At 43.8% G+C, this 27470-nt stretch overlaps 2 protein-coding genes across 3 annotated transcripts in view; one reads left to right on the top strand and one right to left on the bottom strand.

The window, feature by feature from the left end:
- Positions 1 to 2576: 2576 nt before the first annotated feature.
- LOC133967130 (electrogenic aspartate/glutamate antiporter SLC25A12, mitochondrial-like) lies at positions 2577 to 22079 on the top strand. Its single transcript, XM_062402369.1, has 18 exons — positions 2577 to 2673; positions 3164 to 3217; positions 5373 to 5515; positions 6222 to 6337; positions 7107 to 7246; positions 9378 to 9524; positions 10131 to 10269; positions 11145 to 11238; positions 12087 to 12171; positions 13514 to 13595; positions 15540 to 15698; positions 16738 to 16790; positions 17033 to 17113; positions 18993 to 19133; positions 20518 to 20656; positions 21011 to 21169; positions 21302 to 21392; positions 21477 to 22079. The coding sequence occupies exons 1-18, from the start codon at positions 2662 to 2664 to the stop codon at positions 21682 to 21684; spliced, it is 2043 nt and encodes a 680-aa protein (XP_062258353.1). The 5' UTR covers positions 2577 to 2661; the 3' UTR covers positions 21685 to 22079.
- dync1i2a (dynein, cytoplasmic 1, intermediate chain 2a) overlaps positions 22027 to 27470 on the bottom strand; it is an 18221-nt gene continuing 12777 nt past the window's right edge. For both annotated transcript variants that reach the window (XM_062402370.1, XM_062402371.1), the window contains 7 exons: positions 26647 to 26793; positions 26448 to 26561; positions 25823 to 25956; positions 24715 to 24859; positions 23491 to 23631; positions 23192 to 23317; positions 22027 to 22939 (listed from right to left, as the gene is read on the bottom strand). In XM_062402370.1, the coding sequence (XP_062258354.1) occupies positions 22826 to 22939; positions 23192 to 23317; positions 23491 to 23631; positions 24715 to 24859; positions 25823 to 25956; positions 26448 to 26561; positions 26647 to 26793 (921 nt within the window). In that variant the 3' untranslated portion in view covers positions 22027 to 22825. The remainder of the gene's footprint in view (positions 22940 to 23191; positions 23318 to 23490; positions 23632 to 24714; positions 24860 to 25822; positions 25957 to 26447; positions 26562 to 26646; positions 26794 to 27470) is intronic.

The raw sequence follows: 27470 nt of genomic DNA, 5'->3' as shown, positions 1-27470 counted from the left end.
GTAGTTTTTTTTTAAGCGCTTTTAGAGTTCAAGATTTTGCTACATATTAACTCTTAAATGTGAATAAACCGGGTTTGTATGGAATACAATTTATACAAATCAACAAATAATTAAATCATCCAGTATCTAAAATCCCAAAATATAAAAGTAACTTTTAAGTAAGGCTGTCAAATATATGTAGTAAAGTAGAAAATACATGATATGATGGTAATGTTATTGTCGGACAGTATATAAAAATAGTACAGTATATATAGTATATAATATAATATATAATATAAAGTAGTCATTTGACCTAGAGGGTAGAGTGGTCGTTCTCCAATCCGAAGGTTGGTCGCTGGATTCCCATTCAACCCCAACTGCATGCCGAAGTGTCCTTTGTAAGATATTGAAAACCTAAATTTGGCAGAACGTCAAGCGCCTTTTCATTGCACGATGTCGTAAACTATGTAAATTAAAAAAAAATAATAATAATTTAAAAATAAAATGAATCCCGCGCAGTCCGCTTCTGCGCAGGATGTGCGCAGTCCGTTACTGTCCGGAGGTAAATATTTATTAAGTAAATAAAAAAATAAACAAAAAAAAAATACAAATAAATAAATAACAGAAAATAAATGAAAAGTAAATTTTCACCACTTTCTAATTTCTGCAAATTTTGGTAAGAATGTTAAAGCCCTCAAAAAGCCAATTAATTTGCCTGAAAAATAATAATATTAATCCTTACAATTTCAATAGGGCCTCACTGTCTGTCAGTGCCTGTCAGTGCTTGGGCCCTAATTATTAAATAAATTTACGCAAAAAAATTTAACTAACCCTAACCCTAACTATAGGTCGATTAATCTGTAATCTGTTGTTTTCCCAGTAAAACAATTAGAAGATGTTAATAAAATGTCATACAACTCAGAAAAATGTCATCACAGTCCAAAGTTTTGTCATCTAGTCATTTAGTGAACTTGTTGTTTTAATACAAAGGCTAATATTAGTGAATATATTCTTCTACAATGGCCGATAAGCAGCTCAATAATCTGCCAGCCATTGACCCCCCCACCCCATCTCTTGGCATTCAAAAAATATGCAATAATGAGTCAAAAAGGCCTACCTTAATTTTGATTTGTTACTATATTATTATAGTATATAATTGGCATTGGTAAGCTAACACCTACTTTATTAGAGATGAAAAATACATATCAAGACACCTTATGATCATGGAAAGAAAAACAAGGTTATTTTACTTTTACAATTATCAATTAAATACAGGATTACAAACTTGAATGCCATTGGTTACTGTTTTGTGTTTGCTGAGTGAAAGCAGTGAAGTTTTGGTGTTTAATTGAAATAACGTTTTTTTTATTTCTTCCCTCTTCTTAGTAGAACAAGAGTATAATCTAAGTATTCGAAAGGCAACTCATAGCTCTGTTTATGGTGACGCAAATGTGGGATAAAAAACGAATTTTTGATAACAGTTGGTATGAAAATGTTTTACTTCTTCCTTTGGGTTACAGTAAAGCTTTATCTCAGTAAAATGTGCAGAAATTGAACCTCTGGGGGAACGTGCAATTGTGAGCATCCCTCTGAGCTCTGGTAATGCTGTGCTATCATCCAAGCCTCAGCTATTCTGTCCTGCAGGAGCACCAATGAATGATCTACCCCATCATATTTAAGCCACTGTAATTTTACCTCTACTACACTGCCATCACTAGATTATCCCCTTCATGAACAATAACATACCCTTACAATCCTTGGGCAACAACTTGTGTCCGCATGGAGTCAGAACATGCTGCTTGATCTCTGAACTTCAAACTACTGTCGTTTAGACTTCTGTTCTGCAACTGCAGGGAATGAGAAGAGAGAATGCTGATGGGTTAAAGAGGTTTGTTATGTGTGTTTGAATTATTGAGTTATTACATCTGAGTGAACATTTGACTGTATTTGTTTCTGTATGTTACTCCATATATTACTACATATGTTGATGCATATAGTTATATATATGTTGCTGTATATATAACAGTACAGGTTGCTGTGTATATTACTTAATATGTTGCTGCATATGTTGCTGTATAGATCTGTTTATGTTGCTGTATGATACTACAAATGTTTTTGTATATATTACAGTACATGTTGCGGTGTATATTCCTGCATATGTTCCTGTATATTTTACTACATAATGCTGTACATATTAATGTTTATATATATTCTATATTTGTGTATATACCGCTGAATATGATATTGTATATATATTTGCATATGCTACTGCAAATGTTGCTGTAAATGATATGGGACTGAATATATATCACTGTATATATTGTAGCATATAATACAATATATATATATTTCTGTATCTTACTGAATATGTATGATTGTATATATACATGCATATTGTCAACATGCTGAATCAGAACAGCTCAATGAACCGTTACCTCGCGTGACCCGGGCAGACAGGAAATGCTGTAACATATCCGCAGACCAACTTTCTACAGAGACTCACACAAACACTCTCCCTCCTTGATGAACACACACATCGCCCTGAAAACAGAAAGGGACAATGCTTGTCTAAATATATTTCAGCGTTTGCGCGTGTCTGTGTGTGTGCGTGTGTGTTGGTGTGTGTGTCTTGCCGATGCCCAGCGCCTGCGCCAGTCCTCTGCAGCTGACGTCACAGCCAGCATGGCGGTCAAGGTGACTCCGTCAATCTGTTTCTTATCTGACTTTAACTTTAAACACAGTAGAGATGAGGCGGAGCCGCTGCTGGATGCTGAGGAGAGGAGACAGTTTCCGGGCGGACTCGTGGCTTTAGAGCTTCCGGCAGAAAAAGACAAGATGCAGCGGAGTTTCCCTCTTTGTTTATCTGAATCCTGCATCTTTACACAGGCGCATCCGCACCGGCCTCACATACTCAGCTGAGATGTGTTTCCTCTGTTGCATGTGTGTGTCAGAGACGTGAGGTTAGAGATGGGTTTTCGCAGTGGATCGCAGCTCGGTTGCTTCCTCATGCAGGGTGTTGTCACGGTCGTCTGGGATCGATCCCTGCTGAGCTCTGTTAAGATCAGAGTTTGAACTGTGACAGTGTGAACTTCAGATTTATTGATCAGGGGATTGAACGTGTGGCTTGAGTGTCCTGCTGAGGTCTGCAGTCAATTCTGACTCTTCTCATTTGTGTGTGTTGCAGGTGCAATTAACAAAGAGAGCCGACCCCCATGAATTGAAGACTATTTTTCATAAGGTAAGACACGGAAAAGAAAATGCCTACAACAAGACAACTGTGTATAACTGTGTATAACTGTGTGTTACAAGTGTAACTTCTGTGCTGCAGTCGGTGGTAGTTCCTGTGCGGCGTCCATTGGGATACATAGTTCAGTAAAGGTCACACAAATGCTTGGACTAATTTTGGAGCTGCTTCAACAGAGAATCTCCCCCTGCTCTGACTTCATGTGTGTGTTTCCAGTGTGTTGTGATCAGCAGGATGTCAATGACTTTCTCCTCAAGCTCGGTCAAAGATATAAAACCGTGATATTTGTGTGTTGGTTGTGTGTTAATCCACACGTTTTGCTCTGGGTATAAACTTGTAAGTCATGACTCCAAGTCACAAACTGTGGTCCCTCCACATCTGTTGACTAGGCTGAGAGTGAGCTGCATCATTTCTGATGCATATTCAGGTGGAAGAGTTAATTACTGGAGGCTCGTTCCGACTGCCTGTATAATTTGATTAAGAACTACTTGAGGCCTACTGTGAGGGTGAATGGCTGCACAATCATGCCACGGAGAAATGTGGCAATAAATTGCTCGGAATTAAAATTTTCACTTAAAACATTAATTCAGCGGAGTGTGTTGAATTGTCGCCTTGAAAACACTTGGCGTGAAGGTCCCCCTCCCACACTCCCGTCTTTGTTTGTCTCACGCGCTCTCTATCCGAGCTTGGCTCACACCCACGAGTGTGGCCTTTCTGCTGCCAGTTCATGTGGCGCTTGTGTTTCCAGAGCTATCTCTGTTCCAACTTGAAATCCAAGCAGGCTCTAAAAATGACCTTACTTCTTAAAGCCTGACTGTGACCTCAGGTTAGACACTGCTGCATTGCAAGCTTGTTTTGCTTCAGTCAGGCACAGTTAAAAGGTGATTATTATTGATAAATGGTCACTCTGGCTTAACATTTGATCAATTCATGTTCAATTTGGGCAGGATTTTTCTGTAAACATATGTCAAGGATGTTTAAGACCTTCCAAAGATATGACTCGTAATAATATTCAATTTACAGGTTTTAACCTTGAATTTTTGGCATTTATTTCAACAGATTCACCTTATCTGGATCTATACACATATGTGCTGCATCACAATATATATCAATATTGTGACATGTAAGACATTTTTATCCATAATTCTACTGTCAATTTGTGGTATTGGTGACCTTAAAGTGGGCTGGTGATCCAAGGTTCAACCACCAGACAGGCAGGATTCATTTGGAAGCTGAAAGTGAAATAGCACCTCTCAACTGTTTCTGAAGTGCCCTTGAGCAATCACAAGAACCCCCAAATGCCTCCCTAGGAACTGCTAGGAACTGCTAAGTGGACAAACAGAATCTAGTAATTAAGATTTATAGTAATATTAGTTTTTCAGAAGAATTTTTTTGCATCAAGTGCCTTGAATATTCAGACATTTATTTCAATAGATTATCCAAAAATAAAAATTCCCCAATATTTCGATATAAAATAAATATCGTATATTATATTGCGCCTTTCCGCAAAACTTGGTGGACTGATGTGGTATAGGCCACTGAAGGACCCATTAAATGTTGGTCTAGATCCTGATCAGCAGATGGAATCAGGACTTTTATTTTCTTTCTTGAACATTGTGAGATAGGGCTTTTCTTTTTTACATTTCCCAGATTTCGGTGACTGATTTCCGTTGTCCCTTTGCAGAGGGATGCGCTCTACTGAGTGCAGTTGTAGTGATGTTTAAATGCAATTGTATATCTCAGTTATCTGATAGTTACATGTATATGGTTCTCTGCTGTACATAAAGCACCAGTCTTTTTCTTCAATTCGTCCTTTGACTATTAAAAGAAAAAAAACTGAGGCTTTTCAGTCATTGTGTAGTGTAGCTTTGTATATTTTTAAAATATTCCTATCATGTAGGGCCAGGAAACCATTTGTGCTGGCTTTGAAAAGTAAGCACATACAAAAGAGACACCAATGGAGAGAGCTATAGAAAGACAGACTTCTTGATCTATCAACTGATGGTTGTTATTTTGTCTCTCCTTCATTCATTGTATTCCATCGCCACATCGTTTTCTTTCTATGCACACAAAGGAATTTCTTTATTCAAATCCTCATGTGTAAGGTCCATGCTTATCGTTGACAGCTCTGTGTGTGTCTCCTCTGCAGTATGCCAGTGTGGTGGAGGATGGGGAGCATTACATGACCCCCAGGGACTTTGTACAGAGCTACCTAGGTCTGCAAACACAGCCTCAACACAACCCCAAAACTGTGGAGCTGATAGCCGGAGTGGCCGACACCACCAAAGATGGGTGAGTGCCTACTGGGAGGTAACTGTGGAGCGACTTCTGTTATCCTTAGATATGTAAATCCCCAGAGTCAGTTCTAATACCCCGTTTGTCACAGCATTTTTCACTCTAAGGCCATTTCGACATACAACTCTCATTACATGTGTGTTGTCTTTCTCTCTCAGATACTTCATTAGTTTGTCTGCTAACGTTTTAATAACCGATGAAATATTCTGTCGATTCAGTGGGAGCTGTCAGTGCACCATCAAATAACATCAGTTGTTGCAGATGCTGAAAGGCCTGTCAAGGATGCCATACAATAAACTTCGAAGCTTAACTTCTTAGACAACATGAATAAAAGATCTAAGAAATAATCAAAATGTGAACATCTGCAATGTCCTGCACAGCTGCATTTGTTCACAGAGATCCTGTGATATGATGAAACAGCCACTTGATGCACTTTGAGGTCGTTTCTTTTTAAATCAGCAGATTTTTCAAACATGAATTAACTCAAAAGCTCAGATCAAAACCACAGCTGATATTACATCAGTGCATTTGACTGTTGTTCTGAACCTCAAGTCACTAGCTTTGTTTTTTTTTCCTTCTCTAGCCAAGTCAACTAAGATTCTGTTGATCTCCCTCTCTCTCTCTCTCTCTCTCCCTCTATCTATATCTCTATCTCTCTCTCTCTCTCCCTCCGTCTTTCTTTCTTTCTTTCTTGTCCAAACAGACTCATATCTTTCCAGGAGTTTCAGGCCTTTGAATCAGTCCTATGTGCCCCAGACGTCCTGTTCATACTTGCCTTTCAGTTGTTTGATAAGACCGGCACAGGAAACATCTCCTTTGGTACGTACATGGTGATTTAATGTCAGCAGGCTGGTGTGGGGGTTTTCAGCAATTATCTGTCCAGAGAGAAAAATAACCAAGGTCAACCCATGTCCAAACCTGACCGAGCCTGATGTTTTCCCCAGTTACAGGCACGTGCACTTAGGTTTTGAAGCGGTATCCTGATGTAGTTTCATTGGATTAATAACAACAAAACATGCAGATGGAGAGAAACAAAAACTATTCTAAAGCAACATTGACTTTTCTGGGTTGCACCTGCTATTGTTACTGTTGAGAGTTGTAAATTAATGGAGCAGGAGCCACATTTTTCAGGCCTCTCTATAAAGCATTACATATGCCAGCTGCTTGTATTTTATAAAGTCTCATCTAAAGGCAGGACAGCAAGAGGGCTGTTTGGAACCTCACATTATTACCAGGTCCGTCTGAAAGGAAGAGAAATGAAACCAGCATGTCATAAACTGAGAGGTGCAGAGTCATTCAAAGGAGCTGCTGCGATGCTCTGTCTGTGCGATGGGCTTCCATAAAGGTGACTGAGATTGGGAGCGGCGCTTATACAGAAAAATACCCTGGATGAACCCTGAAAATGTAAAAAGGACTGTCAGCGAGACATTCAGCTCCCCAGTCCAAATGGACTCTTTCCTCTGCTATAACGAGCCTCTTGGTAAATGGGACGAGGAGATGAGACGGACAGAGCAGGTGCACCTTTGCATGTTTTTTACCATCTGTCTCTTCATATTGAAGCTGAAGTTGCTGTGTCTCCCTCCTCCAGAGAATGTACGTGACATCTTCAGCCAGACCACGGTGCATCACCACATTCCCTTCAGCTGGGACTGTGAGTTCATCAAGCTGCATTTCGGCCACGAGAGAAACAAGAACCTCAGCTACACAGAGTTCACCCAGTTCTTACAGGTTTGTGTGAAAAAGTGTCAGATGAGAAGATTGACCTCAATTAGGAAGCAGCTGGCTGTCTTTGCTCAACATGAGGGGAGGCAGTCGGATTCTGAGGGAGTCTTGGGTTCAACTTTGAAGAAAAAATCTGAGATTACGAGACAAAAATCTTAATATTTCAAAAATGCTATATTATGAACATGAAATAGTAATTTAGTTCCACTCCTTCTGGGTTCAAAATATTGAACCAATCTAATCGCCTCTTGGGAAACCCCTGGGTTCTCAAGAAGCGATTAGTTGTTGTTTACAGCAAACAGATGTAACCAACGATAACCTCTCAGTAGACCTCCTCCACAGAAGAGGCAATTTCCGGTACGTCTGGGTGGAACATTCTTCAGGATAGACTCAGTTTCTTATACAATCTTTCCAAAGTCCTGATACGTATGATGATGTGGTGCTGAAAGATTAAATGTTTTGTAATTTGTGAAACTTATACTAGAGCATTAATTGAGAAAATTCTCCACATTCCCCATTTGTTACAGGCGATCTTTTTATATTTTCCCCTGTAAAATGAGACATATCCTAATATTGTCACTTTATTCATGTGAAATTAAAACCTTATTTTCGAAATCTCAGATTTTTTGCCTCTTTGAGTGGCCCTTATACACTGTCATCAAAGCTAGATGTTATATTTTGTCAGTCACTTGTTCCTTCTCTGTTTTGTCTTATTTTCATTTCAGAAGGTGACTGTGGCTCGAGCAGTGAATTGAACACAAACCCTGTTAAAAACTTTATTTTGTACTAAGATAACCAGCTGCTCGTCCCTTACTTATTAGAAGTGAGGTTGACTTTTTGTTTGTTTTTCCTTCCATACTAACACAGTACAGTGTAAATGTATTAATCTCAGCAGCTCCAGTTTAACAGTTTTGTATGTAAACGCAACACGATGCAACATACACATCCTTTCAGAACGTTAGAAAATCGGTTTGCATCAATAAAGGTGCAACCATCCAGTCTGCTCAAGGACAAATGGAGATGAAGCAAAGCGAAGTTCATGCTGTGTGTGACCTCCTCAGATATTGTAGCTGTGTTGCATCTTCACCGTTTCATCCCTTCGGCTGTTCTGGCGGTTTTCGGTAGCCCGGTGCGTCACTCAGACCCTTAGCGTTGTTGCTTTGCTTCATTGGTCGATGCCGCCCGTGCTGTGGCAGCAGAGCGATCAGGGAGGAACCTGGGTGGGAGTGGAGGGTTGTGGTCTCAGGCAGAAGCCGGGTGGTCTCGGGGTAAAGACATACTGCACTGTGGCTCCACTGCAGTGTGGGATCCCTCAGAGCACTTTGTGGTTCATCATACTTGACTACAACTTCCCACCACTACACCAAGACCCTTATGTGTGCAGGATTTAATGTACATCTGTCATTGTCATTGACTTGTTTTTCTGTCATGTCCAAGCATGTAGTGAGTATAACTTAAAATTCACCGGAGTAAAAGTCTGTGCGGAGGTTTGACTGTTTAGAGTCGGGGCTCTGCCACCACATGGCTGACGCGGTACATGACTGGACTTGAAGCTTCAGTGGGAGTAGACGTGGGAGAAGATTTTTAAGCTTCGTGAGACAACAAATTGTCATCAGCAACATAATCAGCAAACATTGTGAGAATTAGTCTCCAGCAACAATCCACTGATTAGGCTATCAGAACCCGAGTGTAAAGATGAAGTAACAGCTAAATACTGCAGCCACGTTGCTCTGTGATCCTCCGGCTCTGTGCGAGGAGCCTCGGCAGCAGACACTGACCCGGGGTCAGCCTCCCCCTGCATCCCCTTCTGATTGCACGGTTGTCACATCGAATCATCCTCCTGCAGACACACCTGCCGGCCACCTCGGCTCGGCTCCGGGATCAGACTTCTCTGGACATGGTTTCCATTAGTCTCCAGAGAGACAGTGGTGATTACAAACGCCAGCGTCTGACACTGTCATATCTGATGACTCTCACTTCCGTCCGTCGCTCACATTATTATATGTTCTCCCTCAAAAGTTCCATCTCTCTGCTCACTTGTAATGCGATGCTCCTCATCACAGTAACAGTTCTTTTGTCAGCTAATGGCTTTTGTGTGTGTGTGCGGGTGTTTGTGTGTGTGTGTGTGTTACTGCAGGAGCTACAGCTGGAGCATGCCCGCCAGGCCTTTGCACAGAAAGACAAGAACAAAAGTGGCACCATCACTGCCTTGGACTTCAGCGACATCATGGCCACCATCAGACACCACATGCTGACGCCGTTCGTGGAGGAGAATCTGGTCTCAGTGAGTTTTCAGATTTTTAGAAGCATTAGAGATTTGGATTGAGCGATTTGCTGGGGCATCTACATTGAGCTGCTGTCATGTAAGGCCGAACTCTGAGATGCATAAACAAGGAAGTGGAGCCAAGATGAGTTTAAATTCGTTCGATATAGAAGAAAACTGATAACAAGACGCAGAGTATGAACAGGTTGACTGATGGACAGGTCTTAACTTCTGGTACAGGTGATGGCTCCAAGGATCAAAGAGTCAAAACTTAAGTTGTCCAGACAGAGCTGTCATTTACCAAATTTTAGTTGCAACTCAGCAACTTGTGTCCAAGTAGTTTTACCGACTCGAGATGTAGAAGAGAAATTGACTTCCATTTTCAAAGCTAGACAAGCAGCCATAGCATGTCTACCACTTAGTGTGTGTGAGGTCATCACGTGTAGCTCAGGTTGTAGTGTTGACGGGGGGGCTCAGGTGTTCATATGACACACACCGAACATGGACTAACAGGGGGGAAGAGGAGGTGGGCAGGATACACCCGGAAAAGAAATCCTAACACAGAGAGAACAACAGATTCAAATCCACCTGTACAGCTGGAATGACAGTTTCTGGATCTTTCTCCAGGCTGCAGGAGGCAGCACCTCCCATATGGTGAGCTTCTCCTACTTCAACGCCTTCAACGCCCTCCTCAACAACATGGAGCTTGTCCGCAAGATCTACAGCACCCTCGCCGGCACGCACAGAGACGTACTCCTCACCAAAGGTACCCCCGCCCCCCCCCCCCCCCCCCCCCCCCCGCCCCCCGCCACACACAGGAGGGTCCTCTTGACATCAATGAAACGGTCATGTGTGCATTTCAGGTCGCTGTCCGATCACATTTCAACTTTCTTGACAGAGTGGTGTGAGTGAGCACACAGGGAGCATTAACTGTAGTGCTAAATTGCAAAGGTAAATAAAAACATTTCTAACCTGGTAATCAGATCACCCCCTCACGTGTAGATCTGTGACTGACGGTCGCACTGTCAGTCACGTCTGCTCCTGATTGTGTTTCCCATTCTGTATGTTCCTTTACTCTCGCTCCATAGTTTTGTCTCCGCGCAGAGAGAGAAGTCTATGGACATATAGTATTTGCAAATGATTCTTGTTATTATTAATTCTAATATAAGATGGGTGGGTGTAAATGCAAAAACTCACCTGTCAGCTGTCAGTCCCAGAGAAGTGATATCGAGGTCAGAGAAGCTGAGCATTGAAATCCATGGACCTGACAGGAAGATCTTTGTGGAGGATGTGAATCACCGGCTCTTTTCTCTCCCTCAATAACTACCATTTATTTTCCTTTGAGAAAGAACATCTGATGCTTTATACAGAGCTGAATATAAAGCACATATGAAAGAGAGATAGAGAGTGCACCAAAGCATAAGGAGATAAAACCCATACAGGATTGATTTTGTGGTTTTAAATATAAAAAATCTGCATTAACACTAAAACAGACCAAGAAGCTGTATTTGCAAATACTATTTAATACTAGCCCACTGTAAGATATACCTGATGTAGCTAACCTTTCCCTTTCCCGTTTGAATTTGATACTTTGAAATCCTGTTTGCATCATTTCACCTTTTCATCTTTGATGTCTTGTAGAGGAGTTTGCTCATGCCGCCAATAAGTTTGGACAAATCACTCCCATGGAGATTGACATCCTGTACCAGCTCTCTGGTCTCCACTCGCACTCTGGGTACGTTTCTGCATAACTCTCATTTTACCTTGTGGAGTATGTTTATTCACCTCATGTAGAGAGAAGCTGAGAGAAGCTTTCTCACAGGTTCTCATTTATGTCTTTGTATTCATACCTTCAGTGATTTTCAGGCATATAAAAGCTTTTAATAACAAAGCTGGAATAATTTCATCACGGCAAATGTCAATTGTCCAAATACTCTATAGTATAGTTTTACATCTTTTTTGTGTAAAACATAAATGTGTTGGGAAAAAGATGCCGCACGTGAGGTACAATTAAAAGGTGCTAAACAAAGCCATGGATACTTTTACAGCCAGTGGATTTTCCTTCCGTGCTTCCATCGATGAAGTCAGGCAGGTTGCCTCTGCTGCTTCCTCAAAAATGTACAATTGAAAACATTTGATATAAAACTCTGCTATTTCTCTACTCCGACATGAATAGGTAGAAGTATGTTACGGGTCTGTTTATTGGCTGTAAAGATGAAGTTACTGCAGATTCAATTTAACGACAGTTGCTCCACCGGCTGTTTTACAAGAAAAACAAAAAAAAAACATGAACGCAGACTTTATGAAGCGTCAGGCCAGTGGGGAATATTTGTCTCATGCACCGAGGAACAAAACACGTTTCGCTTACATGCACTGCCACGGGCGCTCGTCCATCTTTGTTTGTCTGTGGTTTATAGAAGCTTAAAGTTGCAGTAACTTCAGGTTATGTGCCAGTAAAAAAGGTCTGTGGAAAATCTTACGTCACCGGCTGCTGCGTGGTCGGCGGTAGATGCAGGGCTCTTTGCTTTTTCCTGGCCTAACTCCCTCCATCCCTCCCTTCCTCCCCTGCTGTTGTGCGCGAAGGCGGCTGAACCACGCAGACATCGAGAGGATAGCCCCGCTGGAGGAAGGAGCCATGCCATACCACCTAGCAGAGGCCCAGAAACAGGTAGTCTGATTGGCTCGGCTAATACACCTCACATCCTGGTGCCTTTTTTATCAAAGTCGTCTCCTGCTGCTTTATTCTCAGAGAGGAGCAGAAAAAAGGGGAGAATACTCAGTCACTGAATTAGTAGAGTGCCCATGTTTTTCCTCCCTTGTGAAGTACATTACTAAAACTCCAAGATAAAAGTACGGCAATTACAGTTATAAAAGAGGAACGGATTGTTGCGTCGCACCTCTCCATAAAAGCCTCTCTCCTCTTTATTCAGTATAGCGGCACATACATATCAGCTGCAATCATACATCTGAGAAGCTAATAAGAGGCTTTTATCAGTGTGAGGCTTGAGGAGTTTTCTGAGCCTTTAGCGAGGTCCGCTAATGGCGGGAGGGGAGTGGGAGTCAAGGTGGATGTGGGAGAACCAAATTGTTCCTGCCTCCACCGGATAACACGGCTCTATCTCAGGCTGTGGTCAGAGCTTTTGAAGCCGCTCGTGCTCCTGGGACTCGGGTACTCAGAGGTCGGGAATTTGATTCCCATGTGTGTGTGTGTTTGTGGGGGGATGCTGCAATTCACAGAGCTGCCCTTTAGTGGAAGTAGGCTAATAGTTTAAAGCCTTTGATCAAGACCTCGATCTTGTTAGCATGCAACCCCTCGGTGGAAGCATCTGGGAAACTGGAAATGAGTGATCTGCCCTGCTCCCCTCCCGTCTGCTTTGGTAGTTACTCACAGCCTCAACCTGCACACACACGCACGCACACGCACGCATGCACACGCACGCACACACACACACACACGCACACACACACACACACACACACACACACACACACACACACACACACACACACACACCGTTCGGACTGTGTAATATTCATGTAGATACTTATCTGGACATGGAAAAGGCTTGTGGGGCTAATCTGTTCCCCTGCCCCACAGCGAAAACAAAGGGGCTCCACTTACAACATCAAACACCGATTCCACAGATCGAGTAGATAACAGAGAAATTCTACTTTGTTGTAAAAATAAAAGAAGACCTTAAGCTCGCATGCTACATGTGGGGAGGCTACAGGTTCACACAGTCATCTACCAGAGCTGCTCTGCCTCTCTGTGACATTTAATACTGCCTGATGAATCAGACATTATATGACATGTCCACATTCCTTCGCCTTCCGCTGTTGATGAGTCCTTCACGGCCTTTTTTCTTTTCACAATGTATCTGGTTCACGATAGTTCATTCGCCAGCCGATACACGTTGAGCGTTCTAACCCCCCCTCCCTCACACACACATACACACACACGTCTTTCTCCAGATTCATTTGACCACTGGTGTCTTTCTTTCCCCATACAGCACGCTCATGACCCGTCTCGGCCCATCTGGCTCCAGGCTGCGGAGTCTGCCTACAGGTTCAGCCTGGGCGCAATGGCCGGAGGTGAGTGACATGTCTGCTGCGGAGCCCCCAGGCCCGCCCGAGGGGTAACCTTAGACGGGCCAGACTGGCGCGCTGAGGCCCCGGGGCCGGGCCATTGTGCTGCAAGGAGAGGGGTTGTGATGTGAGCCTCTGGCATTGTGCTGCCGTGCCATCGGTGGCTCCAGGCTGTCGTTGGGGCCGGAGCTTTGGAATGACACAAATCTTCCGGAACCGCACTCTCTGGAATCTCAGTCTAATTACACTGGAAGGAACTGATACAAGGAATCCCCTGACATAACTGCCCCTCGGACATGAACACACACTCTTACTCTGTGTGTGTGTGTGTGTGTGTGTGTGTGTGTGTGTGTGTGTGTGTGTGTGTGTGTGTGGGTGTGGGTGGGTGGGTGTGTACTCTCCCCAAACACACAAAACCCTATCAATCCTCCATCAGGCCGGACAGAAAGAGACGTACAGTATCGTTAGGCGTGTGATGACACTGCAGAGTCGTGTGGATAATAAGCTGTTTATCACCCTCTGTGCTGACTCAGCCTTTTTCTGTGTTTGAGAGAAGAGTCATTTCAGTAGCGTTTGATGTCAACAAGACAAGACACAGCAAGTGGAGCTGCAAACAGGCTTAGTGCAACTCGCTGCAGCGTCACCTCCTGTAGCAGTTTCCCCACAGTTACCAGTGTAATAACCGGTTTTATTAGTTTATAGACAAACACGGCTCTATTTATCTCCAAGTGATTACTAAACAACCTCCCCACAAACTTATCAGCTGAATAACTAATTATTATTTTACAACTTAATCGTATATGACAATACAAAGAGGACAAGTTGGTCCCTATGCTTCTAAGAGCATGACAAACTATTTTAGAGCTGATGGTTTAGGGATTTATCAATAATTGGATTCACTGATATCAAAACAATGACGTGATAATCAATCAAAATAAAACATGTTGGTATTTGCTGATATTAATTCGCTGTCATATACGACAGCGAATTGAAGATCTTTCAGATTTAAGATGGATTTAATGACGAATCTGAACGTGTTACTTTCAGCTTAATAGACATTTTCACCTTATAATCATCAATAATTGATGATGACAATTATGATTTCCTCATCCCCAATCCTCACCGGTTTAGGTGTGTTAAATTGAGTCACGTTTATTTTCTAAATACCCACAAAATGTGTGTATTTCTATTTACCTCACTTTTTAATTCAAGAGGCATGAATTCTCTCCTTAGAAAAGAGGGAACACTCCTGATCACGCCATGTTAAACATACTGGGATCAGGGATCCTCAGTTTCGTGAAAATCTGTCCTGTACTTTTTGTGTTATCATGATTTCGAACAATCAAACAAATGGATAGGGGGATGGGGGGGGGAGACAGAACCTCCATGACGGGGGGAATTACCAGAGTTGGGCGGAGGCAAAGTTGACTCAGGAGTTAGAGCTGGTTGTCCACTATTTAGAAGGTTGGTAGTTCAATCCCTGGCTCCCTGAAGTATCTGTGGTTAAGACACTGAACCCCCCCCCACACCCCCAATTGGCCCTGACAGAGATGCACTGTTTGAATGGGAGAATGGAAGAATGGGTGGATGGCAAAACTGTGAAGCAGTTGAAGTGACCATCAAGACGGGAAAAGTAGATAAATAGAGAACATTTACCGTAATGAGAGATGAGCAAACATTGAAGGGAAGCACGAGGATCAAATAAAACACAATAAAGTAAAAACAAAAAAACAATTGAACAGAAAAAACTGCTGAGGTCACTTTAACCTTAAAACTAGCTACGTTTATTTCTAAAGCTGTATACAGTGAGAGGAGTGGCAACAGTCTACGTGTCAAGCAAACTGTAAACCCTAATGAATAGGTAGTTACATTATGTTTAATATGTTTGTGATTGTTCTCAGAAGGAGACGAGACAAATTCTAACCAGTGACAAACATGTGTGTTCTGCAGCCACCGGCGCCACGGCCGTGTACCCCATCGACCTGGTGAAGACGCGCATGCAGAACCAGCGCTCCACGGGCTCCTTTGTGGGAGAGCTGATGTACAAGAACAGCTTTGACTGCGCCAAGAAAGTGCTGCGTTACGAGGGCGTCTTTGGATTCTACCGAGGTAATCCTTTGCAGATTTCACAGTGCGTCAGAGGATCCTGGAAATCTGCAGCAGCGGGCGCAACATGTGGCGGGGGGGGCGGGCGCGTCTCTGCAAAACCAACTGCCTGATGGGAAAGCGTCGGGATTTGTCAGCGCGCAAATATCAGCAGCGTGGTTTTTGCTAATTGATACCAGAAACCTTTGCCCTCTGTGTTCGGCAGGAGAAGGGAAGCGACACCCGGGGGTCGAGTTTGTCATTATCTCAATACCTGGGAACGCTCCCTGGGGAAAATGACCAGCAGAACTCATGTCGCGGGCGGCGTCTGATCCGCCTCGGCCGCTGATGATAATGGTGCTGCAGGCCCTGTGATATAGAACACTTCTCCCCTCGGGCTGCTCATAGGAGGGAAGTCAAGACTGCCATCTACTGCTGCAGCTCTTTGTTGCTCAGGTCTGGCTCCGTCTCCTCCTCTCCCTGCACACGATAAGAGGGTGATTGACTCTGAGACAGACACGCTCGGCTGTTCTCTGGCCGCATACCAGCAGCAGTCACTCAGCAGCTCCTTCAGAAGTTTATCTGGCCTGATGAAGGACAGACGGTGAAACAGTGCGGCGGTTATCGCCACCGTAGCACCCAGCCTCAAACCCCCCCCCCCCCCCCACCCCCCCAACCCCCAACCCGCGCCGCCCCTGCCCCCACCCCGATCTTGTCGGTGACCACACAGCGCTCCCTCTGTTCCCCACTAACAGTGGGATCAGGGCCTCAGCAATGTTGATCCCATACGCACCGGCAGTGTCATATTTTTTTGGGACTTTTGTTCCCATCTCAATGGGACCTTTGTGTTTTCGGTGCATCAGATGTATCAGACACATCTGTAAATATTTATGGGTTTGTTTTACACACACGAGAACCCCGCAGCTCGTATTGTTCTCGCTGTCAGTGGATGTATTCATTCCACGAGAAATACAAGAGAGTGCATTCATTTCAGACCTGACTTTCTCTCTCCCTCTCTGTCAGGTATACTAATGGTATCTATGAATAATATTTTTTTCTGCAGGCCTCCTCCCGCAGCTCATCGGTGTCGCACCGGAGAAAGCTATCAAACTCACGGCAAGTCATTCCACTGCCTAGCTTGTTGGGAGTGTTCAGAATAAGAAGAAAAGATGTTGCTCTGAGCGATTCCCTGTGAATGAAAAACATGCACGGAGCTTAGAGGAGATGCAGTCATCGCAATCAAGATGCGACTGCAAGCACAAGTTAACATTAATGCCCCAGAGCTATCAAGAGGGGGATTGTTTCTCATCTGCCCCTTCTTTTTTTCTTCCTGTGGTCTCCCCTTCTTTTTCTTTCAGATGAATGATTTTGTCAGAGACAAGTTCACCACACAGGACGGCACCATCCCTCTGCCGGCAGAGATCCTCGCTGGTGGATGTGTAAGCATGACCTCCGTCGTCCCTTAAATTCAGCCTGTTGGTGAATAACTCCAACACCAGTTGATGAACAAAAAAAACAAATATTGAAATATGTTAAACTATTTTACTCCTATCAACACATAGCCATGCAAGTAAAGTAAATACAGTGGTGGTTGAAGTATTTAGATTACTTTACTTAAGTAAAAGTAACAATACTGCAGTGTACAAATACACTGTAACAAGTAAATATCCTGGATTGAAATTTAATTGAAGTAAAAGTGTGCACTTTATATTATTAGTCAAAACTACATTAAATGAATGTATAATTTCCTAAAACTTTATTTAATATATAAATATACTATTATACTGAGCATTATGGTGTAACATTTTTCCCCCTGTACATATTATCAGTTTAATCTAAAACAATTCATTCACAATTTTATAAACTCCTATTTTGTGTGTAAAGTCACAATCTGTAAAGTAACGAGGAAGTAAAGCCGTCAAGTAAGTGTGAAGGAGATACAAGTATGATACATATTATGTCTTATTAGATATAAATTTCCTTTTGGCCAAAGTGTTAGAATCTGTGTGGATTTAGTTTCATTTGAATTCCATTTGACTAAATTCATCAACAGATGTTTCTCATGATAACGTTTCATTTATCACGAGTGTGCAGGAGACAAATGGTTCTCAGCTCAGCTCGTCTACAGAAGTTAAATTTAGACTCTGAATTCTCCAGATAGATTTTTCTTTGCCTCATGAAGTCATTTGAGTCAGCAGTAGATTAAAGGTCTATTTCGGTGGTAAAGTGGAACAGGGGCGGCCGTGGAGCAGAGCCTGCAGGTTGCTCCTCACAGAGGAACGGGGTCTGCGGGGTTGTGACCCCTGTCAGGGTGTAATTGGAGGAAGAGGCCCCGGAGGGTCCTGGATGAAGCGGGGTCTCGCTCAACGTGATTGAGTCTGACAACGCTTTACATACCTGAGGCGTGGTCCCAGCGCAGGTCTCCTCACGAGCAGCGAGGATCTTTCCATTGCACACTGTTAAACAATATGAATGGCCTGTTGTTTGAATTTATTCATGTGCATTATATCAAGCGGCCCACCTCCTCGTTATATTTTAGGCAAGTTTAGAGTCTGGCTAATGTGACGGGAATTAGCTTTTTAAATGATGGCTCCCTTGAGAGGAGAACTGAAGAAGATAGAAGAGAGGAGACATTCATCTTCAGAGCAGCGGATATTCCCCCTCTACTTTGAAAATGACTGAATGTGCCGGAGCACTTTTTAGACCTTTGCTCGGATGTTTACAGATAAAGCCGTTGGCCTGAATGTCACCAGCAGCCATCCTGGGGCTTGATTAGATTTGGGGAGGGTGATAAATGTGCTGGAGTCAGAGGGTGCCTCGCCTTGAGGGCATCGCTTATGAGGACCCGGAGCCGTCCGGGTTATTCAGCGCTCTCCCCTGGGAATGGGGGTGAATTGGGGAAGTGTGCAGGGCAAGGCCAGGCAGGGCTGCTCACCCCTGCCACAGGAGGTGCCTCAGGGGAGGCGAGGGGGCAGAGGGCCGGTGCCAGGGTCAGAGCCTCCCAACCATGGGCCGGGGCGTCTCCGCACTCGACGCCTGCTCTCTCGTGACCCCCGTTGTTCTTCCATCAATGCTTGCTTCTTCCTCCTCCTGTCAAGGCCATTCTCTGGCAAAATCAGACAAAAATGCGTCTTGTGTGCCGGAGTTTACGGAGATAATTAGAAAATTCCTACGATGAAGAAATGCTTACTCACCAATTTAACCCCGAGTTCACTCCTCAAATGTGTGACCCCACTTGTGACAGGAAATCCACTGCAAACTCGTCTCTACACACAAACAACTCATCCGCTGTTTACTCTTTCCGCTTGCGTCCTGCAGGCCGGAGGTTCCCAGGTGATTTTCACCAACCCTCTGGAGATTGTTAAGATCCGTCTGCAGGTGGCTGGAGAGATCACCACAGGGCCCCGGGTCAGTGCCCTGAACGTTGTGAGAGACCTGGGCTTCTTTGGCCTCTACAAGGTAGGTCAGCACCTCTGCAGCACCGGGACGTCCGCAGCCTCAGCCTGTGTCAAACAAGGGCAGTGAAAGGTGCTCCGTGTTTTCTGAGACACATCAGCAACACGGGGCGTTTATTCATTGTAACAGCAATTTGTTGTGAGGATGCAGATACAGAAATGTGATACGTTTACATCAACCTGTAAATAACAAACTTCTTCAGGGTAACAGCAAGAACAAGTGTCCACAGTGTCCAAATTGATGTCTAACATTCAGGTTAGAGACGGAATTCACCAAATACATTCAAATAATGTTAAGGGTGAAATAAAGATGTTGAATCTCTCAAATAATAAAATATTGAACGCTGCAAGAAATTTACAAAATAGCAAAACACTTGTAAAGAAACAGGTAAAGTTGAGAAATAATAAAACATACAGTTGAATGATGTGTTATTGTCAATGTAACCAATAAAATATGTATAAAAAGAGTAATAGTAGCAATGTCACAACACGTATGGTAATGCCCTCTATGGATAATGATGTCATCAGCATCAGTTCAGTAGTAGAACTTACTCATTATGCAGAACGGTCACTTTCAGTGTTATATTATCATATACAATAATATTCATTTTAACACGGTCATTAGTGGATGTGGAGTTAATTTTAGCCACGATGTTGGATAGTTCATCAAAATTCATTGTGTTTTTATTTAGATAATTATTTTTCTATAGGAAAAATTGTCATATTATTATTTACAGTTAATTTAATAGCATGATACACTTATATTTTCATTTTAAAAGAAGTGAAGCAGAGGTTTCAAAGTAACATAAATGGAAACACGTAAATAAAATGCAACACTTTATTTTGCACCACTGTATGTTATCACATAACAATGCACAGATGAGATGCTACTGTATTTGACCCAACTTGTTGTTTGTGTAGACCGACAAAACCAAGATGAAGATCAGAACTGTGCACATCAAACAGTGCTTTTGTTGACTGTTTGTAATTTTCCAATTTTCCATACTTTGCTACTGCTCCTTTCCAGGTTCTTGTGGGTTTACTTAGAGCTCCAGTCATGTGTTCATCCTCCATATTTTAATGAGGAGCAGACAGCGTGTGGCTTGTTAAAAAAAATGCTGACTTCCTCTTGGTGGAAGAAGCCAGCACACCGGGCTCCATGTTGGGGTGTGTGTGTGTGTGTGTGTGTGTGAGAGAGAGAGAAAGAGAGAGATGGATCTGTCTCTGGAGGCTGCCGCTCAGCCCGGGGCTCTTTGGCTCCATCATCATCACTGAAGCCCCCCCGTGGGTTGAGTGAGACAGCTCCCAGACCCCGACCACTGCCTTTGCCCAATTTAGCAGCCCTCTGATATATGTTGTATTTAAAAAAAAAAACGTCTTTTCTCTAGGGAGCCAAAGCCTGCTTCCTGCGAGACGTCCCCTTCTCTGCCATCTACTTCCCTGTTTATGCCCACACCAAGCAGAAGCTGGCAGATGAGGACGGAAGCCTGGGGGCGCTGCAGCTGCTCACTGCTGGAGCCATCGCAGGTAACAAACATCTGGATCACCTCTGGACAGCAACAACAACAACATGTTTTTATTAAGTCACGTTATTAAGCCTGCTCCTTCCACTGAACCTCAGCAACAGCCTGTCTGCATGTGCATATACGTATCACCCTATATACACAATACAAACATGTATACTTGTGTGTGCATTCATAAATGTATGGTTGCTATTCTACATATTATTTATATTAAATAAACATGTACACACATATATTTGTGTGTATATCTATAATATTTATTGTGTGTATACTTGTCACACTGTGCTATCTAAATGCCACACCATGTATTCATGGTCAAAGTGCCTCAGCTCACACCCGTTGTGAAATGTATCCTAAGGTGTACCGGCAGCCTCGCTGGTGACCCCTGCTGATGTCATCAAGACCCGACTCCAGGTGGCGGCCCGAGCAGGCCAGACGTCGTACAATGGCGTCATCGACTGCTTCGGGAAGATCCTAAAGGAAGAAGGTTTCAGGGCTCTGTGGAAGGGTGCAGGAGGTAAATGCACACACACACCTACCCACACACCGGTAGTCCTGTTAAGTGATTTCATGATCGTGGAAAGGAGGCTCGCTGCCCCAGAGAAAATATCGAATCCCTTATTGTGGTTTTCAATCCGTCTTCTGTCAGCTCGTGTCTTGAGATCCTCGCCACAGTTCGGCGTGACCCTGGTGACCTATGAGCTGCTGCAGAGATGGTTCGACGTTGACTTTGGAGGACAGTAAGTGCCTCACACCCCCTTTTCGAAAAACACTCATTAATACCAGGAAGTGCTTTTTTGGCCCTAATACGAGTCTCTCCTCAGGCGGCCCACCGGCTCTCAGCCCACTCCCAAACCCTCGATGGAGGACCTTCCCTCTCTGACAGCAGACCACGTGGGCGGCTACCGTCTGGCTGCTGCAACCTTTGCAGGCGTGGAGAGAAAGTTTGGCCTCCACCTGCCTAAGTTCAAGCCTTCTGGAGAGGAGACCAGGAGACCAGCGGAGTCCGGAGCAGACACACAGGCGTCATAAACCGCGAGGGCTGCATGCTCCTCCGCTCGTCACGTCTCCTCCTTAGTGGTTTTATCGAGCCGCGTTTCAATTCAAACGCATTTCAGCCGTTGTCTTGCTTTGAATGCTGCATGAGTATGGCTTTACTGCTTTGTCTTCGCACACTTTATTGTACATATTGTACTTCTCTTCAGAGGGACATTATGGCTTCAAGAAAGAATTGTTCGCTGCGTTCCTTTTCTTCTTTCTGGCATGCAACAGCTTTGGTGTGCATGTGTCAGTCGTGTTTCAAAGACATGAGGATGTACAGATGTTTTCAAGTATTTATTTTGAAATCATGACCTGGGAGACTCGAGGGGGGGGAATTATTTAAATGTATTTATTGTATTTTATTGAAATAAATCATTCAGACTGTTTCTACTGTGTGAAAAGTACATTCTCCCTTTTGACACCAGGCTTCGAGATTGTTCAGGAAACAAACCGTCTCTGTTCAGGTCCGGTCAACACACACCACACATCTGAGAATCACTGAGCAGTTACAGCATAGAGGATATTCCATCTATCCCAGGTCTAACCAGCTCCACTGATCAGGTGGAAACTGGTGAAATCTATAACAATATAGAAGTAGAAATACATTTGGATTTTGGACAATTCCGTATTTTACAAACAAGTGAAGTCTAAAGCAACAGAGATGACAACACGGGCTACAGCTGTGAGATGTTTACATTCTTGGACAAGATGTGATTGCTTCGGTTCAACTGTAGAGTGTCTGGTGAATACGTGGAGTTGAGCACTTGTAGTATTTGGCTTGAAAAACTCAAAATGAAGGCTCATGCTTTAAATGAAGACAGTTAAGGATCTTTACAGTCAAGGTTTAAATGAAACCTTTAAATGAAAATTTAAGGCATCTGGTTAAAAAGAGGACGACAGTGCTGCGTTTGCGATCATGGCTTCCTGTTCACGTCTGAGGTCATGTTGTTCCAAGGAAGACTGGCGATTGGCCAGCTAAACAGACAAGGTAGACTTGTCCGATTAAAGTACAATGAATCAAAACATGTCCATACTTCTTTCTGATCATAACCGCCATCTTTTCCGGGGGGGGGGGGATGATATTAACAAGTGCACCACTGGTCCCTTAGGCGTTGTGTCCATGGCGATGGGATCAGGCAGCCAGGCGCTGAGCCGCCAGCTCTTCAGCGTCGTCTCGGTTCTCGTTGATCTCCGCCAGCGTGCGGACGAAACGGGTCCACTCGTCGTTTCGTGGCACCGCAATTTGCTGTGGAGAGGCATTACCGAGGTTTCAGACACGGCCCCCAGTGGCACAGGATCACACTCAAAGTCTCGCTTTGAGTAAAATCCTCAAGATGCTCTTAAGAAAAATCGCATTTAAGGTGAATCGCCGCCTAGCTGTAATTAATTACTCGTTACTAGAAGTTCAAATCAAGGCAAGACGCAGGATCACGTCTAAGTGACAAGAGCAGAATAATCAGAGAGTGAGTGGTTAAACAGCTGAGTCATGCCCACTCACCTCTCCAACATCATATACGCGCACTCGCCCATCGGAGTCTCCCACAGCGATTTCTCTGCCAGAATGAGCCCACCTGACCCTGTTGAGGGCCGGGTTACCCTCCACTGTGACGCTGGCAGTGGGGACCTGAAACAATAACACAGCAGAAGAACAATCAGAGGAGCGGGACCATGTTCATCTACCTCTGCAGTGAATCATCGCATTAGGATTTGAGTGTAGCTCTTACTAGATACAACTAATCCTTGATTTATTTTAAGGGTGTCACAGAAAACGTCTATGTTTCAAATAGACTGCAGTACCTCGGTGTCGTTGTTGAGGTTCCACAGGTCCAGGTGACCGACGCCGTCCACACAGGCAAACAGAGCGGGGTGGGTCGGTGACCACATCACGTCATACACGTAATCAGAGTTATCCTCAAATGAGTACAGGGGCTTGTTGTTCTGCAGTTGTGTTTGGGAAGAAAAAAGTTAAGAATGAATTTTTTCAATCTTTTATTGTGAAGGGATTCAGTTCTTGCTCTATACATGAATCGGTTACCACTCCAGCATTTTTTAACACTAGGTTTCTTCATCCCGATCAAACTGTCCAGTCTTTCTTATTTGTGAGACTCTATGTACGTCGGTAAATTGATCCAGTCTGGTCCAGAGTATCTCAAAATATATTTAATGAATTGCCATATGACTCATGTTGCACACTGGATTTCTTTATGACTTAATACCAGCCAAACGGACCACGTTCTTATCAGCTGTTGTGTTGTTCATTGCTAAACTAAAATGATAAACATGGATTGAACACTGCTGGATGTTTAGCATGACGACAGTGGTTGTGCTACAATGTCAGTAAGTTAAGGTCATGAGGCTGAAACTGTGGTAGAAACTCTTACTGTGTTTTGTGTTTAGAACATTTTATTCAAGTTATTATAAGGTTTAAGGAAATGAGTGGATCAGCTGTTTAATCTGCTGTAATAGTAGTGTTCTGATTGTCTTGTTGTTTCATTTCAACTGACAATGAAGTCACACATTTAACACTCTTTATTCTGTCGTATAAATGTGGGTTTCCTCGCACTGACAGTTCCAGCCTCACAGAGCTGCTGACATTGCTTCACCTTGCTTTTAACTACTTTTGGGTAAACAGGATCCAGTTCGGTGACTCGTCTGGTTGTCAGAACCCGAGTGCGCCTCGAGTGGCAATTCTCTGACCGAGTCCAAGAGAAAATTAGCCGAGCCTGACAGGAATTCAGTTTTTTTGTGTCCAAACCTGATCCAAAGCTGATGTTTTAACAACCCCCCCCCCCCCCGATTACCGCCATGGGCAGGATAAAAAGTCAAGTAGATACCCCAGCCAACGTGTCTGAACCCCCACCTGAACTACGAGGTGTCAGGCTCGGATATCCACTCTCTACTTTGGACGTCTGTCTTACCGGTTTATCAACCTTTTGACTCAAGTGTGTGACTTGCACTGCAACATCAACACATGACAGGGGTCCCCATCAAATCGCAGTGCGCGCGAGATCTCACTCGTACCTTGGTGCTCCACAGCTTGACAGTCCAGTCGAAAGAGGAGGTGACAAACAGGTGGGAGAAGTCCAGGGGCCCTGCAGCTGTGTGGCAGTCGATCCCTGTAATGGGCCCATGGTGGCCCTCGAACATCTCACTGATGCCCGCTTTGCTGTGGAGCAAACAGGTGAACAGGGGAGGAAGATGTGGAGTAATGAGCTACAGTTTTTAATATTTGAATATACGCGTCTGTGCAAAAGAAACAAACGAAATTATGAACTGCTTTCTAATAACTGGGTGTTAGATTAAGCATGAACGAAAGCAGCAGGCGCAGACAGACCTCTGCTGGATGTATTCACATTAATCATTTACTTATATCGTGTGATTACCAGCAGGGTGGCAAAAGATTCTGCAACCCCTCAACCACACGTTGCAGAGCTGTTACCGAACTGAGGCTCTGATAATTAAGGTAGAGAGGTAAATACTCAGCATGAGTGATGCTTATGCGTTATTAACTGCGATGAGAGTATCATACTATTGTAAATGAGGTGGAAAATTATTCCCCCAATTACGGAGGTGATTCTGCCGCGGGGAGCCTTGCAGCGATCCCCCCTCCGCGGCCTCTGGGCATAATGCAGGACATTTAGTGTGGCGCTAACATGCTACTCAGTGGCAGCTCTGATTTAAGCCACATTTCTCTGCCACGGACCATCCACTGTATGAGGAGGCCTGGTCTCTTAAATGAGAACATTGTGGGATGAACTGCAGCTTTAATTCTCCCCGGGACGAACGACTGTAAACAAACTCTCTCACCGGGAGCAACACACTGAGAAAAAAAGAAAAAGAGGACGCGGGGGGAAAGAAATGATTTGTTTCCCCTGCATGTGTGCCCTGTTTATGTTGAACAACCTTTACAAACACAACTGACAAGTGGAGAAGAAAAACAGGATGACCGGGCAGGAGTGAAACCTCAAACAGCAGGAGTGTGGATTGTGTTGGATTTGCGTTGCACCGGGGGGAAGTGAGTGGGCTATATTTATTTGACACACGGTCTTAGGTGGGCCTAACCAGCCGCCTCAGTTTCCTGGCGGTGTTCGGAAGGGGCGCGAGGGACCGCGGTTCCTTATGAACACACCTTCCATGACGACACGACATGTAGACCGAGCCGTCCTCGCTGCCCACCGCGAAATTGTTGACATCTCCAAGAGGGAAAGACATGGAGGTGACGGCTACAGCTTTGGACTGCTTGAACACCAGCTCCATGCTGTCCTGTGGAGGGTGGGGGAAGAGACATAGAACAACATCCATAAAAAGCTCCCTGCTCAGACTTTAACGTTAACACACACTCTGCCAAGCACAACCTATAAAAATCACTTGACAGTTTATTAATGCATAATGTAAATTCTACGAGCAAAAAAAAATTGACGTTTGACAGAAGTTGAGGTCTTGGCAGCACGGATGAAATGACACAGCTAGCAAATTTAATTTCCTTGCAAGTGAAAAATGGCTGTGGAAGGGTAAAGCCGGGGGAAAATACCAAACTGGATTGCCAAAAGGAAGAAGTCCGGCCAAAAACTTTGACATTTAGTCTGAAAGGGTGGGACAGGAAGTGAGAGGAATGTGACACTGAGGAGACGGACGTTACACAAAATGTAAAATCTGAGCTTAAACAATTAAACTTGGTGGTTAAAACTTTAATCCTATTTTAACGAAGTTCCGCCATGAATAAAGAACCCCCCCACACACAGTATATGTGTTACCTGTGGCTGGGAAAGCATGTCCAGACTCCAGGAGCACATCTTTCCATCAGTGGAGATGCTGATCAGATTGTGGGCGTTCTGGGTGCCGACCACGTTCACACAGTACACCGGGTGCTGCAACAACAGTGAGGGAGGAAGTTCAGTCTCCCGCTGTATTTCTAATTAAGTACGGTTCCACTCCGCCAGTTGTTTACAGTACCGTATGTGCTGCTGCAGACAGGGGGGTCCTCTGCACAGGGGTCCTCTTATTACTTCTGTTGTCCCACAATACAATCTGCCCTGAGTATGTGCCCCCGACCACAACGTTGGGATGGAACTTGGCAAACGCAGCCGACATAACAGCAGACTGTCAGAAAGAGGAAAAGGCGGAGAAGGGGAAAAGGCAATATTTAGTTTCTCTGGTGGTGAAAAAGTACATGTTTATAGTGACACGTCCTGGAGCCAAGTCTAAAGTTATGTCCAACTTCCAATCAAACAGAATACTGTTATTCCTGTATGTCTTCTTTGTCTCTATCAAGTACAGTCAGAAAATGCTCCAGAAAAAATTTGTCAGATTAAACCAAAAATGACAATAATCATTGGTTAAAACCCTAAAGAACTAGACTTTTTTGATGAAAACTAATGGAAACAAAATTCCAGAAAAAAATAAAAATAATACTAACTATCCACTGAGGTAACAGGCCAAAAGGCAGACCTGCATTAAACCTTCAGAGTTACCAGGAATCAGAACATGGTAAACCTCAACTCGAATCCGCTGTTCTCCTGCTTTATCTCAAAAGTTCAAAAACTGTTTAGAGCTTTAACATATTCCATCTTGCATCACTCATGCCTGACTCCTTTTTGTGTAAGCAAAACAAAACTTAAATTATAACTTTAATTCATGAACCTTATCATTGGTTCTCAGGTGCTGACATACACTGCCCTACCTGCCACAATATTTTTCTACAGGGACTTCTTTATGTTCCAACTTGATGAGCTAAATCTCATTTGGAGTCGGCTTGGAAGCACTAGGAAAATTGCATT

Source organism: Platichthys flesus, chromosome 13 (assembly GCF_949316205.1).
Source record: "Platichthys flesus chromosome 13, fPlaFle2.1, whole genome shotgun sequence".
Classification (NCBI taxonomy): Eukaryota; Metazoa; Chordata; class Actinopteri; order Pleuronectiformes; family Pleuronectidae; genus Platichthys; species Platichthys flesus.
The sequence above is the reverse complement of the archived record's forward strand: the minus strand, read 5'-3'. Positions and strand labels throughout refer to the sequence as shown.

Bases quoted from the DNA above. Each gene is read 5' to 3' on its own strand.
- LOC133967130 (XM_062402369.1), top strand. The intron at 5,516-6,221 runs GTGAGTGCCTAC...TTGTCCAAACAG, and splicing joins GCCGACACCACCAAAGATGG to ACTCATATCTTTCCAGGAGT. The intron at 6,338-7,106 runs GTACGTACATGG...TCCCTCCTCCAG, and splicing joins CACAGGAAACATCTCCTTTG to AGAATGTACGTGACATCTTC.